Source organism: Sebastes fasciatus, chromosome 1 (assembly GCF_043250625.1).
Source record: "Sebastes fasciatus isolate fSebFas1 chromosome 1, fSebFas1.pri, whole genome shotgun sequence".
In the NCBI taxonomy this organism is placed as follows: domain Eukaryota; kingdom Metazoa; phylum Chordata; class Actinopteri; order Perciformes; family Sebastidae; genus Sebastes; species Sebastes fasciatus.
The window spans coordinates 7,659,414-7,674,768 of NC_133795.1; the positions used below are offsets into that span (position 1 = coordinate 7,659,414).

At 41.9% G+C, this 15,355-nt stretch overlaps 1 protein-coding gene across 2 annotated transcripts; it reads right to left on the bottom strand.

Annotated features, from left to right (window-relative positions):
• Positions 1-352: 352 nt before the first annotated feature.
• Positions 353-14,404, bottom strand: taf4a (TAF4A RNA polymerase II, TATA box binding protein (TBP)-associated factor). 2 transcript variants are annotated; one of them, XM_074612945.1, is made up of 15 exons: positions 13,103-14,393; positions 11,944-12,077; positions 10,807-10,926; positions 10,072-10,161; positions 9,788-9,910; positions 9,534-9,623; positions 8,610-8,828; positions 8,312-8,447; positions 8,124-8,226; positions 6,704-6,873; positions 6,477-6,607; positions 6,183-6,308; positions 5,159-5,215; positions 4,939-5,061; positions 353-1,644 (listed from the first exon to the last, which is right to left on the bottom strand). In XM_074612945.1, the coding sequence occupies exons 1-15, from the start codon at positions 13,797-13,799 to the stop codon at positions 1,480-1,482; spliced, it is 2,484 nt and encodes an 827-aa protein (XP_074469046.1). In that variant the 5' UTR covers positions 13,800-14,393; the 3' UTR covers positions 353-1,479. The 2 variants fall into 2 exon arrangements, with proteins under 2 accessions (XP_074469046.1, XP_074468964.1); XM_074612863.1 differs by having other exon boundaries at positions 6,477-6,873; positions 13,103-14,404.
• Positions 14,405-15,355: the final 951 nt, after the last annotated feature.

Here is a 15,355-nt window from a genome sequence, read left to right on the forward strand (position 1 = left end):
AATAGGCGAAAATAACGCATTTGTACTGCATTCAAAAAACTGCATGTGATTATCATAAAGTGGGCATGTCTGTAAAGGGGAGACTTGTGGGTACCCATAGAACCCATTTTCATTCACATATCTTGAGGTCAGAGGTCAAGGGACCCCTTTGAAAAATGGCCATGCCAGTTTTTCCTCGCCAAAATTTGGCGTAACTTCGTAGTGTTATTTAGCGTTCTTTACATGTTTCATATGATACCAATATCTTCACTCTAACTTTAAAACTGAACCTGCTACAGCCTCTGAAAAAAGTAAAGTTGGCACTCAAGAAGTGGAAGAGGTTAAACAGCGAACCAAACCAGTTATTGTAAAATCATTATTTATTCAAACTTTTTTAATAGAGAAAATGTGTTTTTCTTTTATGCTGGGTGGGTAAATTCTCAATTCTATACAAAACCATGTGTAAAACTTTAGGTGTAACATTTACAAATATACAGGAAGAAACTCCTTAACTTTGCTAAGTCAGAGGACACCGTCAGTCGCTATTGAAAGAGTAAAAATGTGTTGTTGGAGGGCAGCTACAAAAATAGAAATCACTTTCAGGTAGATGTATGTTTGGTATAGCAATACAGGTTAGAAGCCTTCTGAAACCTATGTCAATCAGTACATGTCAAACTAATTTTTTAAAGAACAATTTAAAAGATAAAAAAACAAAGAGCAAACCTCTCTAAACACACTGAAATCTATACACCCAACAAAACTGATTTTAAACATATTTTATGCAGGTAAATGCATTTTGTTTTGAATTTAAGCTACATGAAACAACCGATGTGTCACGTGAAGTTAAATAAATAACTAAACATTAATTTCAAGCTTGCGTTTAGTAAATAAATACGCTGAACAAATAAGTAATGGAGATGACGTACAGAGTGAACTACTGCTTCATGAGTTACAGCAGGGTTAATTGCTTCAGGGAGGCTATATGGCTTATTCATAGTTAGGAAGGCAACTCAGTAGGTTACATAGTTTGTGGAGTTCAAACTAATTCAGTTAAATCAAAAATAAAATTATTCAATAAAATTAGTTGGTGGTCTATTAAAACAAATGTGTTGATTTCCATTGCTTTAAAGTCTAATGCATACACACAATCTGAAAATAAACTGTACTGTGTGACAGTGCATAATTGTACAATAAGTCATTTGTTCATACATAAACCCTTCGTCATAACATCTAATCCATTTTTGCACTTTCTTGAAAAGTACAGAGTAAATCGTAGCATCAGTCCGTGACTGCTCTGAAGCTAAATAGGCGTTATTGAGGAGAGAGGTAGAGAGGCCATCCACTACTGTACTTCAGGTCATCAGGTGTGTCTGAAAAGCCTTGAAATGTGCCACGACGCTGCTCTCCTCTTCATTTAGAAGAGTCTCTTGTGCTCTCTCTGTGGTGGGAGCGGTTGGTCTCTCCACGCACGTTTCCCTCCTCTCCCCTCTGACATCAAGCCTATTTCAGAAAGCCCTTGTAGAGGAAATGGGAGTGACTGGTAAATCTCTCGTTCTCCAAACAGAAGAGCAGGTCCCTGAGATTGACGCGTGTGATGCGCTGCCGCGTGGGTCTGGAGCCCGACGAACCGGCCCCGCCAGAGAGAGAGGAACCTGATCCTGATCCCTGCAAGATGAGAGACAGATGGGAGGGAGAAAGAGAGGATTAGAGAGGGTTTGTAATATTGGTAATTTGTGTGTGTATCTTTCATATTTTCACATTTAAATTAGTAATGTTGACCAATAAGGAGCAGCAGAGTGGCTGAGTGTGTGCACTGTTTGAAAGCACCATCTGGCTGGGGCCTTCCCTGTGCAGAGTTTGTATGTTTTCCTGCATGGATTGCTCCGGATTCCCCCCCGACAGTCCAAAGACATACAGTTTAGGTCAGTGATTTCTAACCAGAGGTACTAGTACCCCAGGGCGTAGCCCTACTTCTGCAGTTGCCAGGGGAGCTCAGGGAAAGATTGAGGGGTAGCTCAACTAATATGAAATTCACGGTTGTATGCCTCCGACAACCAGTGGAATTGCAGTTTACATTCATGTCTATCCAAAATACACTTCAGTCCCCTCACACAGGGTTATTATAGTAAACAAAAACTACCGAAAATAAGCTGTGAAAAATATTTTAGAAAACTGAAACTAAATAAAAACTAAATTCTTTAAGAGAAACTAAACTGAAACTATATTGACCGGTAAAAAACTAATGCAAATAATATAAAGATTAAATTCATTTCAGTTTTAGTTTTTTAAGCTATAATATATCAGTACTGAAAAAAGGAGACAGCATGAATTTCCGTCAACTCTTGTGACATTGAACCACAGAAATTGTACTGTATATGTAGCTACAGACTTCTGAGACATTATATCTGGTCCTAACAAAACCTTAAACTACTGTAAAACTAAAACTAAATATATAAAAACTAAAACTAAACCTTTCTGAAAAACTGAAACAAAACTAAAACTAGCAGCAAAACTCTGAAAACGAAAACTCAGCTAAAATGAAATTGAAAAGTCAAAACTAAAATAAAATAAAAACAAATTAAAAATTCTAAACTATTATAACCTTGCCCCCTGAACTGCATTGAGAACAGTACAGAAATGTAATGGATGTATGCATGTCGGCCAATGAACTGTTATTCTTTATTATTATTATTATTTTCTACGAGAGTGAGGTATGAATGTGACCACGGTGTAGGACATTTTGAAATGGTTAAAGGAAAAGACTTTAGCTACAGTAGTCTATTATGTGAATTTGGGATGAAGTAATTGTTTCTAACCTTTTTCCTGAAGCATGCAGTTAATCGCCATGAACCCTGTAAATGCCCTTTTTTTTGCCAGCAATGCCATGCAGATTATTTAGGAAGCCCTGCAGTCATGGCCTCTGCAATACTGTTTTGTTAATGTCTTATTTCCATGGGCGTTTGATTTGGTAACAACTTTCCCACTTTCACTGCTATAGCAATTTGCATTGTACCTAACAGAATACAATACAACTCAGTGACATCTGTTTTTCCTCTATTTGTCAATAAAGAAGAAGACAACATGCAGAAGAAACGGCACAAAAGCATCATTGTCACCGGGAGGTGGGGAAATAAACACCATCTTTAAATTACTGCAAGCAACCGTTGTCAAAGTAAGTAAATAAAAGAGATATCGCACATTGTTTCCTGAACATTTGTTTTTCATATGCCAATTCCCGTTTGCGACAATTACAGAATACGGGGCCAGTTATTGCAGCAAATGGTTAGACGCTTATTTTCCAGAACAGGCTCTGCAGTTGTGGATGCTCCCCAGTGAATAAACACAGATAAAGAACAACCATTACCAAGGCAATCACAAATCTAGAACAGACACAGGTTTGTGGTCAAAGAAGAAATCAATTAACTAAACCAATAACGATGACGTGTAGCAGGTCGGACCAGGCATAACCAGGAGCTGCAGCACCGCTATGAAGACTGTCTCATTGTATTAAAAGAATGTGACTGGTGACTTGTTTAAATGTGATCTGTAGTCAGCTGACTTTATGCTCTGCCAGAACTGACGAGCGGCTTCATTATATTATTTTCTCCAGGTATGTGAAGACTGCAGGTGAGTGACAGCAGGTTTCTGTCAGGGTAGAGTGGGCTGTCAGCTCGTCCCCACATCAACTCTGTCTGACGGATACCGTCACTGGAGTAAAGAACCGACTAACAGTTGGCGCTAACGTCAGCTATTTCTGAAGCCGGTGTTTTATACTGACAAAGAAAGTAGACCTGACGTTATTATTGCTGTCATCTGCATTTTAACTTTGGTGTCTTTCGTTGAATTGTGAGTCACAGGTCCTGTTCTGAACAGGCCTGGCATTAAAGGGATAGTTTGGGTGTTTTGAAGTGGGGTTGTATCTATAGTCTGTGTATTAACTACAGTAGATGACGGTCTGCATGTCCCCAGCTTGGAGAAACAGATAGGAGTTAACGCAAAGAACCAAAGCAATGTACTGCTCTGGACAGGGCCGGTAGCGAAACATATTTTAGCCACCTAAAAGAAAGGCTCACCTAAAAAAAACGATCAGTTTAAGTGTACGCTATATTTAAAGTATTTTTCGCCAGTTTACCTTGTATCAGACAACCCATATCAACGGGGAACTGAAGCAGTTGTATCCATCTATGTTCTCGCCAAAGCCCCCAGACTCCATTGAAAAAACTGTAATTTTACCCAGGATTTTCTGGTCTACCGCTGCTGCGATCGGTTAGTTTGTGCTATTGTGTGACTTTAGTGTATCCAAACTGACCAAAGTCACACAATGACACAAACAAACTAACCGATCGAGGCAGCAGTAAACCAGCAAGTCCTGTCTTCTGCAAGGTAAAATTACTGTTTTTTTCAATGTATTCCTATTGCTTTGGTGAGAGCGTAGATAACAGCTTCAGTTTCCCGTCGTAAACATAGACTGAATAGCTGTCTGATGGCAAAGTAAAGTGGTCAAAGTGCCGCCGACACCGGTACAGAGCTTCAGAGAACCTGGGACAACAGTGGGTGGCCGGGCGAGCGTCAGATCTGTGCAGAGCATCGGAACAAAAACACCGACACATCACAGACGGTATGATAATAACATCCAAAACACAAGATTCACTCTCAGTGGTTTCTGTGACATTAGAAATACATTAGCAGGTGCAAATGCACTTCCTGTGTCTAGTCTGATATAGATAGCCTATAGAGATAAGATATGTTTTCATATATGAAGCTATAGCCTATAAAGAAAATACGGTTGTACTGACAGGATACAGAGCACAGAAGCCGTTTTCATGCCACGAGGCATGTTCTGTCTCTGTCCAGCTTATACTAATAAAGTAATGGTATATGGTAACTTTAGAGGTTATACTTGACAGCTAGCCCAGGATAAACAACACTATGTGGGGAACCCGCTGTAATTAGTGTTACCTCGGCTGCAGCAGAGGAGGATGGAGAGTCCAGAACCTTCCTCTTCTTCCTGGGACCGATGGCTGCCAAAGCTGTCAGGTTGGCCTCCTTCTGTCTTATCTGAGCCAGCTCTTGCTGCTGCATCTGGATAACGCACACATAGCAACACGACAATCAAGCATACAGTGCTTAAACATACAGAAGCAGACACGAGTTGACTGTCCTGATCATCTCATCCTACCTCTTTTGCTCTCTGTTTCAGACGCAGCTGCTCCGGATCCTCTTGCCGAGCTCGAGACTGCGAGGACAAAAGAAAGACGCATTAATAAGTGATGTTGGCAGAAGAAAGGCCGAAGCCCAAGCTGTGTTGGACCAGAGATACTGTAGAATTTTGCAGGTGTTTGCCCATTCTGCATGAATATCTACAATCACGTGGAAAACTTTGAGTTTGAAAAGCAGATTCTACATCAACTACTGGTGAGTTCAAATCCCCTGAATTGTCCCATATCCATCAATATTTAGCCCACATTTAAAGCTAAAACGTTTTTATACTGCACAGTAGTTGAATAAAAAATGCGTAATATATTTATTAATGTATGTATTATTTATTCTTAATGGAACTAATGGAATTTAACTCAGCGTTATAAATTCGTCCCCAGTGCCATTTGATTTGTTACAAACTGTTTGAGGTACATCCTGAGGGCGAGTCAAAATCAATCACAACCTTTTGTCAAACGTTATTGAATATTAATGCGTCTCTGGAGAAGAGAATAGCTGCGGGATACAAAAACACTAAATATAGGCCAAACAAATTGCCATTTATTACACACCTGCTGTTATAAATAAATGGCTTGACTTGATTTCATCCAAACCTTTAAAAAAAAAAATCAACACAGTACGGCCTTGAAATAATAAAAATGGATGCTTGAAAGTCTATTTAAACCTAGACAATCTTCAATGCCATGCCTGCTGAATGTCCTGACAACAGAGTGCATGTTTTGATGGTTGCATAAGAGGTTGTTTTAAATCTCCCAAAAAATATTTTATCTAGGTATTTATTACAGAAATGTGTTTATTTGTGAAGACATGAAAACCTCTCAGTATATTATGGGGCTATTTATTTACACTCTATTTGACATCACAGATTTGGACTTACGCTTCACCACAGCGACCCCGGTACCTTTTTACTACAATTTTGTGTAAATGAAATTTCCCCAATAGCCTTTGTGGACATATTATTGTGATGTCTGTCAGTGATGCTGTACCTTAGCTGCCTTTAGGAGGATCTCTCTCTCCTGCTCCTCCTTCTGTTGTTTCTCCAGCTGGTCCAGCTGCTCAAAGAACTTAAGCTGAGCACGAACATCACTGCTCTGCTCATAATTGTTATCCTCCTGCCAACAGACAGCAGTGCCACAATGTTATCCCAGAAAAGGCAAAAAGATTACAGGAGAAAGTATTGAATATCTGTGGAGACGTATCTGTCATTTGCATGCATACAGTGGACCCATTTAATTTCGTAGCACCAGCAGTATTTGTCTTTAATGACGCTGTAAACAAACCTTGAAATTGGCGTTTTTCTGCTGAGCCACGTGGGTAACTTTTCCCATCAGGGTCTGGAGCCGCTGCTGAGTAGCGTGGGAGACAAAGTTCACCACCTCCGCACCCAGGTCTGTCAAACCGTACCTCCTACCTGGAAAAGAAACAGAGACATGTTGGGGGTTTAGGAGGTGGATAGATATATAGATAGATAGATGCTGTATTGTCAGTAAGGTTGTAAGTGTCTCACCTATCTCCTGCATTCTCTTCTGTAGAACGGCACAGGATAGGAAAGCCTCGTCCTTACAGGAATGTGTCACCGCTCCCACAAGTCCAGAATTGGTTGCGAGGATATTAGCACTTTCCTCTGATAGGTTCACTCCAGCCATGGAGGCCACATCGTTGATGTCGTCATCATCTCTGTACACATAAACGGAGGTGTGGCAGAGATAGCATTGAAACTTGGATAAATCACTATGAACTGTTTATATATTTACTTGTCCAGCTACATAACATGTTTAAGCTTTAAAAGCTATGCTGACAATGACATTAAAGGGAGGATCCATCTGCGTTCTGTTACATTGTTTTCAAATGGAAACACCCACTCAGCAATTGCAAAAAGCAGTGACATAGGTTACCAAAGTAAGCTAACTGAATATAATCAGTAAGGTTATAAATATTGTAAACGCTAGAGCTAGCTGAGTCGAAGTTAGCTGTGCTAAGTTTGGAAATAACTGAAAGAGTTAGTTCAGATTTTTTTGAAGTGGGGTTGTATGTATACTTCTGCGTCCTGTGAGGTAAAATTACTGCTTTTGTGAATGTAGTCTGGTGGCTTTGAAGAGAGTGATATAACAGCTTCAGTTCCCCGCTGGAAAGGGATGTCTGACGGTGAAGTAAAGCGGCGGTGGATGGCAGCAGAAGAAAAATTTATTTTAGCCACCTTAAAAAAAATCAGTTTAAGTGTAAGCTATATTTAGAATATTTTCACCCCGCTGTCAGACAGCCCTCTCCGACGGGGAACGATACAACTGCTTCATTATATCGCAGTCTTCAAAGCTAACAGACCAAACTCCATTCACAAAAACAGTCATTTTACCCTGCAGTACATGGGAGTTGCTGGTCTACTGTTGCATCGATCGGTTAGTTTGTTGTTTGCGTTATTGTGCGACTTTCGGATCTGAACTAACGTGGTGTCCACACGGCAGTACATTGCTTAGCTTTCGTTCCGGTACTCCTGTCTGCTTCTACAAACTGGGAGGGTGCCGACCGCCATCTAAGTTACTGTATGTAACGTTAATATACTGACTATAAGGCTGTATATAATACTGTACATGCAGCAGTGTCGTCATGCAGAAACCTATGTCAGGTCATGTGGGAGAATTTTTTTAGAAGGGCTTGGGAAAATGTAATTTGGATGATAAACATATATACTTTGACCAAAATTTGTTTGGATTTGGATACATAAGGAACACTACTGAGAAGCTACAGAATGATAGAAATAAATTATGGACCCGCCCTTTGAATAAACTTTCATTTTTATTTTGCTGGTCGATTTAGAAAAGTTCCCAAAAGTAAATTTTCCACCTACAAGTGATATTAATACTAAATCCTGTGTGATTAAAGAGCATTTATGGTAAAACTGATTTGAATTCTGTTATCTTTGTTCTTACTTGAAAGTGCCACCCGCCTCTTTCAGCCTGTTCTTTTGAGCCAGGCTCAAGGTTGCAGCAGAGACTTGTTTAGAAAAATGTGGCCCCTCCGGCCTCACAGGAACTGTTAGAGACACAACATCACAATCAATACTACAAGTCACCACAAAGAAAGACAGACAGAGGTGTTATTAGATTGACCTCCTCACCTGGCTGCAGCTCTTTCAGCTGGACCTGTTGATGTCCCAGCATGATGCGACCAGGGGCCTGATTCCTGAGAGTCACCATGGGGGTCATCGGTAAGGCTACCTGAGGTCTCACCATTGTTCTCTGCTGCTGGATCACCTGCAAGGGTAAAGTACCAAATGTAGATTATGTAATTATTACCATAGTGATGCTTTATGTTTTATTGTGCAATGTGAGGGAGTGGAAAGGTTTGAGCTGCCTCATATTTGATGTAAATGCCACTCAAAGTTATAGATCTGATATATTTATTAGTCCGTTTACCATTGAGGGGGTCTGTGCGGGTTTGCTAATGGCTGGCTGGAGCTGGGGCCGGCTGATTGGAGCAGCGATGCGGGGCGCTGGGCTACCCAGGACCACCGTGGTGGGGGTGGGGATGGGAGAGGTGGAGGGGGCTGGACCTGAGGCTGGCTGGGGGAGGTGACTCTGCTGGATGAAGGCTGCTGAGTCTGGAGTGAGCTGCCTCAAGGCTGGGAGGCTTCTCTGCAGAAGACAAACAGGTTATACTGTATGTTACAGAAATGCATTGTTAAAGGTAGGGTTGGTAGTGTTGGTTAAATACATTTATATATTCATATATCTTTTTTAAATTCTCATTACATCCCGACAACAATGAATAAATCGAATGTTCTGACAAAAAATACAGTAAAAAATGCAGTATCTGTGGTTGTCGCAGGACTGTAATAAGCCTGTCCAATCGGCCCAAATTAAATGATTCAACGGCCTGTCTGCACGCACTCTGCCCATGCACTCATTGCGCGTCACAGGAGTCTTCTACAAGCTGCTAGTTTGACAGCTGTGAGTATTAACAATAGCCATGTTCGTCGTTTACGTTCATTATGATATGTTAACTTCATAATGATAATTTTGGGGGAGTGGCTTTGGAGTTGAGCCAGAACGGACAGACTGTCAGTGTTGACGTGGCGAATTTCTCACTAGATTTAGTGCCTTTTGGAGCTAGTGCTGCTAGCTACTTTTGTTGGAAAAGAGATGGCAACACTGGGCTCGGTTTTTCGGTTGAATAATTTAAAAAATCTAGTGTACTCTTGCTAGTTTCTCAAGATTACAGACCGTGCCTTTCAAGATGACACTGTTTGGCAATAGTTTCCTGTGGTCCAAGGAAATATAAAACACATTTTACTGGAAGGTATATCAGCAGAAATGACAATAGAATATAAGCTTTCTTACCTTGAGGAAAGGCACAAGGTAAGGTTGGGGTGAGGAGTTGAGCTCTTTGTACAATCTGCTGGTGAATTCCTCAGCTTCCAGTCTGCCCTCCTAGTACAATATAGAAGCATAAAGAGCTGGGAGTGAGAGCTGTCATATTTACAAATACAGATGATGCTTCTCTTAGCTTCCACTTTTAAATACATTGTTATATTTATTTGTCAATATCCTTGTGAAATGAGAAACATAACAAAGCAGTTGACCGGCTCACTCACCAGCAGTTCCTTGACCAGATCTCTCACACTGGCTGCGGTCTCTGTAGATTGCTTCCCAGTCGATGCCAGCTTGATCAACGTAGACAGGAAGTTCTTACATTTCTTCACATTCTCCATCGTCTCCTGCCAATAACATTCAGATTATGAACAAATGCCAGTCTCCTTTTTGAATAGCCATGTTATACATCGCAGCATGCCTTGCCTTCTTTTATCATACTGTAATTGTCTCTAGCACATGCAGACGCCCAGCTCTATCTGATCCCTCGGGGCTATGCACAACTCACTTTGCTCACTGTTACTGAGGCAACTGTGGTCCCAGCTGTTTGGCTGACGGTCCTGGGGGCAATTCCCGGTACTGCAGCCCCAACTGAGCTCTGGGAAGACAGACATCACCACCATAACATGTTATCTAGGTTGTTCAAGTGTTTCAAAACACACGTTTCAAGTCAACACAGGAGAGTGTGGGTTTTAGACGTGCTTCAAAGTTGATCAAGGGCATCAAACTTCAGGTTCAAGAGGATATAGGTGCTCTTCTCCTGCACTGAATTTCAGTTCACTTCAATGTTTTGGTTTTTCAGACGTTAGGAAAGAAGTCATTGATCATTTTGTGATTGTTTTATTTGTAACTGGCAAATGTGCTGATGTGTTTTTGGTGTGTGTAACACATAAAACTCTTTATAAATAAGTATAATTCCCTCAAGTCTACTATAGTAAATCCAGGAAACAAGGTTCAGGATTACCATTAAACCCAGGCAATTGGACATTTATTCACCCATGCAATGAGGGTTTGCATCCTTTTCATTGAGGCGAAATGCACTCATAAGATCCTTCTAGTGTCACTCTGACACATAAACCAGTAATATCATGGTGCATTACTATAATACAATACCAAACAGCGAATGGGGCGCTTTGTATCATCCTTCAGTCTGCAGCTTGAGCCAGTAATGGACACAAAACAATGTGCGACAAGCCAAATGAACATAATAAGACCTTATTTTTACACCAGCAGACGGGGTTACCTGAAGGATCGGAGGTCTGTGGAGAGTGGTGGTCGCAGCGAGTGACGGCGGGGTCGGACAGCCCTGACGGACGATGGTACTGGGAGCCACCTGTCTGCTGATGATGGTGTTCCCAGGAGCCTGAGACAAGGCACAAAGCACGACATGATGGGCAACAACCAGTTTCATCAAACCAGAAGACATCTACTGATTACATCTAAATTTATACACGAATAAAAAAATAAAATACAACATAATAATATGCATATACAGCACACTATTTTCCATATATCTACACATGAGCTATAATCTCACTAATATTCTACTTAAACAGGTGCTACCCTGAGCTGTAGGCAGAAAGGCAAGCTGAACATGGGCTATAACACTGACCTTGGCACTAAAGTGAGACACAGTGGTTGCCGGTGTTACACCGAAATCTGCCACAGAGTGGCTCACATTTATTTTCACAAAGGTTTTCATGTGTGGAATCAGCAGAGAGCCAGCAACACGAGGTCACTGTTTCTGACCGCTGTTGTCGGAAAATGCACCTGTGTAATAAATAGGGCTGACCTGAATGTTTCAAAGCTTCGACCGTTGCCATGGTAATCGACCTCTAAATCAGTATTTGAATGCTTCAGGGGTTTTTTTGTTTTATTTTTTTTATATGTAAGTATGTATTCATTACTCATATTCAACATGAATTATTATTAGTTATTTTAAGACGGATTTCGCTGTTTGTTGTGTGTAGAGGTGCGTGTGTGTACAGTAGTGCGGCAGCGGCACTGTCCCATGCTGTGCTGCGCCGCCAAGCTTTGAATGCCTTTGAATATTTCTCGCAGAAGCTTCGAAGCTTAAAGAATGGTATTCGGGATAGCCCTAGTAATAAATGAGGCAAACCCCAAACAATAGATCCCAATATGTGACATAAAACACACAAAACTAAATTGTTAAAAAACATAAATGTTATTTAATATTTTTTTATTTTTAATAAATAAATCACAAAACTCTAAAAGAAAAGTAAAAGACAGAACAGTGGGGCAACATTTTCTGAGACAGCTGTCAGAAATGGTGACCTCATGTGTTGCTGGCAGTCTGCGGTCACAGTTTTCGGTGTAACACCTGTATAAAGCTCTTCCTGGGCAGACTGAGTGATCTTACCTGGCCAGGAGACAGGCTTGTTGGCGTCGCAGTCCGAGGTGCCATGCCTCCCTGTGCCTGGGCCTGCATCTGGGCCAGAGCCTGCTGGGGAATCATCAGCAGCTGTCCGCTCTCACTGCGTACAAGCACCATCCCTGAACCAGAAATCATAACAGTGTGGTGTTATTTAAGGAATCTGGTTCAGAGGACACCTTATTTCTATGTATTCTGTATTGGATGACCGACATTCAATAAGAATATAATCTACCAATGTGTGTTTGCGTTATTGTGCGACTTTCGGATCTGAACTAACGTGGCGTCCACACAGCAGTACATTGCTTAGCTTTCGTGCTGGTACTCCTACTGTCTGCTTCTCCAAATAGGGAGCATGCAGACCACCATCTAAGTTACTGTATGTAACGTTAATACACTGACTATAAGGATGTATACAATACAATACTGTACAGGTAGCAGCGTCATCATTCAGAAACCTACGTCAGGTCACGTGGGATAAAGTTTTTAAGAGGGGCTTTGGAAAATGTAATTTGGACACTAAACATACATACTTTGACCAAAATTTTAATGTTCGGATTTGATTACATAAGGAACACCACTGGGACGGGAAGATGGAAAAACCTCAAATAAATAAATAAAATTTAATTTTTATATTACTGGTTGAGTTAGAAAAGTTCCAGAGTGTAGAGGACACCTTATTTCTATGTATGCTGTATTGGATGACCAACATTCAATAAGAATATAATCATCCAATGATTATTACTTACAATCATTGATCAGAGGCGTTGGAGTTTCTTGGACGTCAGGGGGCACAGTCAAATTGAAACTGCTGTGAGTGCTGTTGTTGAAGTTGTTGTGGGGGTTTTTTTTGTTTGTTTTTTGTTTTTCTTTGAGGTATTTATTTATTTTGTCTTATCTTTTATGTTATCTGTTTTCTTTGTTAGATAAGTGAAATACATGAAATGCCATGTCTCTCTTTCTTTGAAATTCTGACTAAACATTTTATTGTATAATTTAATTATTATTATTGTTAGTCTGTCTGTATGTGTATATATATCTATATGTAAAATGTAATAATGTTTAAAAATCAGAGGCAAATGAATCAGTGAAGTGTGGGAATAAATGCATGGGCAACAAACAGTCAAAAAGTTGTGACTTCACTCACCCGGTGGGAGCTGGATGTTGTGCAGGCCGATACTGGGCTGTCCCGGGGAGGTCTGGGGGAGCCTCGGGGCCAACATCTGAGGCGTCAGGGCTCGGATCCCACCTGGACCGGCTGATACCATCCGGGGAGCGCTGAGGGCTCCAGGAGTGACAGCCGGCTGTGGTGCTGACTGTATGATTGTTGTTGTTGTTGTTGTGGGTGGCTCTGCCTTGATTATGTGCGACCCTGACACCGAGTAGTTGGACGGCTGGCTAAACGTTGTTGTTGTTTGCACGCCGAAACCTGCGTGACCTGTTGCTGTATTGACAACATTATTGTTCCCATTCAAAGTTGCACCCGACCCCGCGGTGTGTTGCACAGGAGGCGGCCTGACGAGCGCCACAGTGGCTCCTGGAGCTGCTGGAGGAGCTGCTGGAGCGACAACAACACTCTGCGAGTTCATGAGAGGCGTCTGAATCACACTGTTTGACAATGGCGGCATTACTGCACCGGGCAGCCCTTTAGACATCACCGGTCCACCACTGGAGACAGACATCACAGTGCTGCCACTTGTCACCACTGAGAGAGGGGCAGCGCTTCCTGATCTGTGAGAGTTCATAGTTTGACTCCCATTGAAAGTCTGCACCGAGTATGAGCCTACTTTCCCCTGATTGTGATTAGTGGGAGAAGTTACCAGTGTTTTGTTGGAGTCATCCATAGTTGAACCATGGAGAGAGAGAGAGAGCTGTGATGATGAGACTGAGACCCCCCCTGATGAACTTGTTTAGAAGGAACACAAACACTCTTGAATGTGACGGGACGAGACTCTGACACATCTACTGTTTAGTCTCAGTCAGCTCCGGCTCTTCTTGCTTTATATACTCGGAAGGGGAGACAGACAGAGGGAAAACAACATTACCTGCTTTTGGCAAATCGTCTTGAACCACCAAGTCCCAGCTGGACATTAGCTCTCTCTCGCCTGTCCGGGAACTATAGCCGTGTAATTACCGGCTGCCTCTCGCTGCCTACCCCGGTGGTTGTTGTTGTTGTGACACAAGACGGACAGTTGTGACTCTACTACAGGCTGTACGGGATGACAAACTACCGCTTTATTCACCTCTGTGTGTAAAGAAAGCTCCTCCAGCGGAGCGAACACAACCGCCATCTTCACTCTCCAGCGAGCTTGTGAGAAGTGAGGTAGTGATGTGTTGGTCGCGAACGAGCCGGTTCAAAGAGCCGGCTCTTTTAAGTGAACGTTAAGAGCCGGCTCCTGTCCGAGACACTTTTTTTTTTTTTAATTCAAGGCAGAATGATAGGACAATTTTCTTCGCGCCACAGGCATTACATGCACTTACTGACAGTGTATTCCAAGCCACGTACTTCCTGAAGTACACTTCAATGTAGTGCACTGTGTGCACTCTGTACTTACTTGAGTAGTGCGTGAATTTCAACGGGGTAGGGTCTCAAATCAAATACTCAGCGGCGCACTTGCCAGAAATGACGATCGCAACATTTCACCGCGGCTCACTACCCGCCAAAATATCTTCTTCTTCTTTGGTGTTTTACAGCAGCTGGCATCCTTTGTGTTGCATTGTTGCCTCCTTCAGGTTTTACCCCTCAACTACCCGCCAAAATATCTGCCTGCTTTGTTGATCAAGAATACACAGAAAACTAAAGCAAAGTGGAAATACGTTTCAAACGTCGTCGCCTACGATGTGTCCTCCTGTTGGCTGAAAATGCACTGGTATGTTTACGTATTGTATTGTTTTATTCTGTTATCTACGTAGCCCATAGACATCTATAAGGTACGTTGTTCAGTACCGTAAAAGCTCCTGCATCATCTGCCGCCATTTTCACATGTTTGAATAGTGGTCGTGGTCCTGCCCCTTCCGCTACATAGCCAAGATGGCAACAATTGAGTGAAAATTGTCCAGCGTTCCACACTCAAAGATTTGACCGTTTTGAGTACAACATCTGGGTACTTCGAGTGTGCTGCATTTTGCCATACTTCAGTGTGTTAATGACGTCCGTGCGACCAATCAGGTGATGACAGATAAGGATCATACCATCAAGCAGGGAGGGGCGAGGGTGCGCGGCGCGCTAACGGTCTACAGGTACAGAACAGGAGGGAGTGGAGGACAGAAAGAGAGAGGAGCGTGGTGCGCGGATAGCAGACAATTGAGTGACAGTCGGAAACGAAGCAGTATGTAAAATTACGATATTCTGGAAATTATAAGGTTTAGTATAATTATATTGAATAATTTAAGTGATATA

What these genes read in the sequence shown, in the direction of transcription:
- taf4a (XM_074612863.1), bottom strand. Translation starts at nt 13,799, where the DNA reads ATGGATGACTCCAACAAAACACTGGTAACTTCTCCCACTAATCACAAT. An exon ending in GAGGCGGGTGGCACTTTCAA is followed by an intron (nt 6,874 to 8,123) that starts GTAAGAACAAAG and finishes TTATGTGTACAG; the next exon opens with AGATGATGACGACATCAACG. An exon ending in CCTCCTCTGCTGCAGCCGAG is followed by an intron (nt 1,645 to 4,938) that starts GTAACACTAATT and finishes CTCATCTTGCAG; the next exon opens with GGATCAGGATCAGGTTCCTC.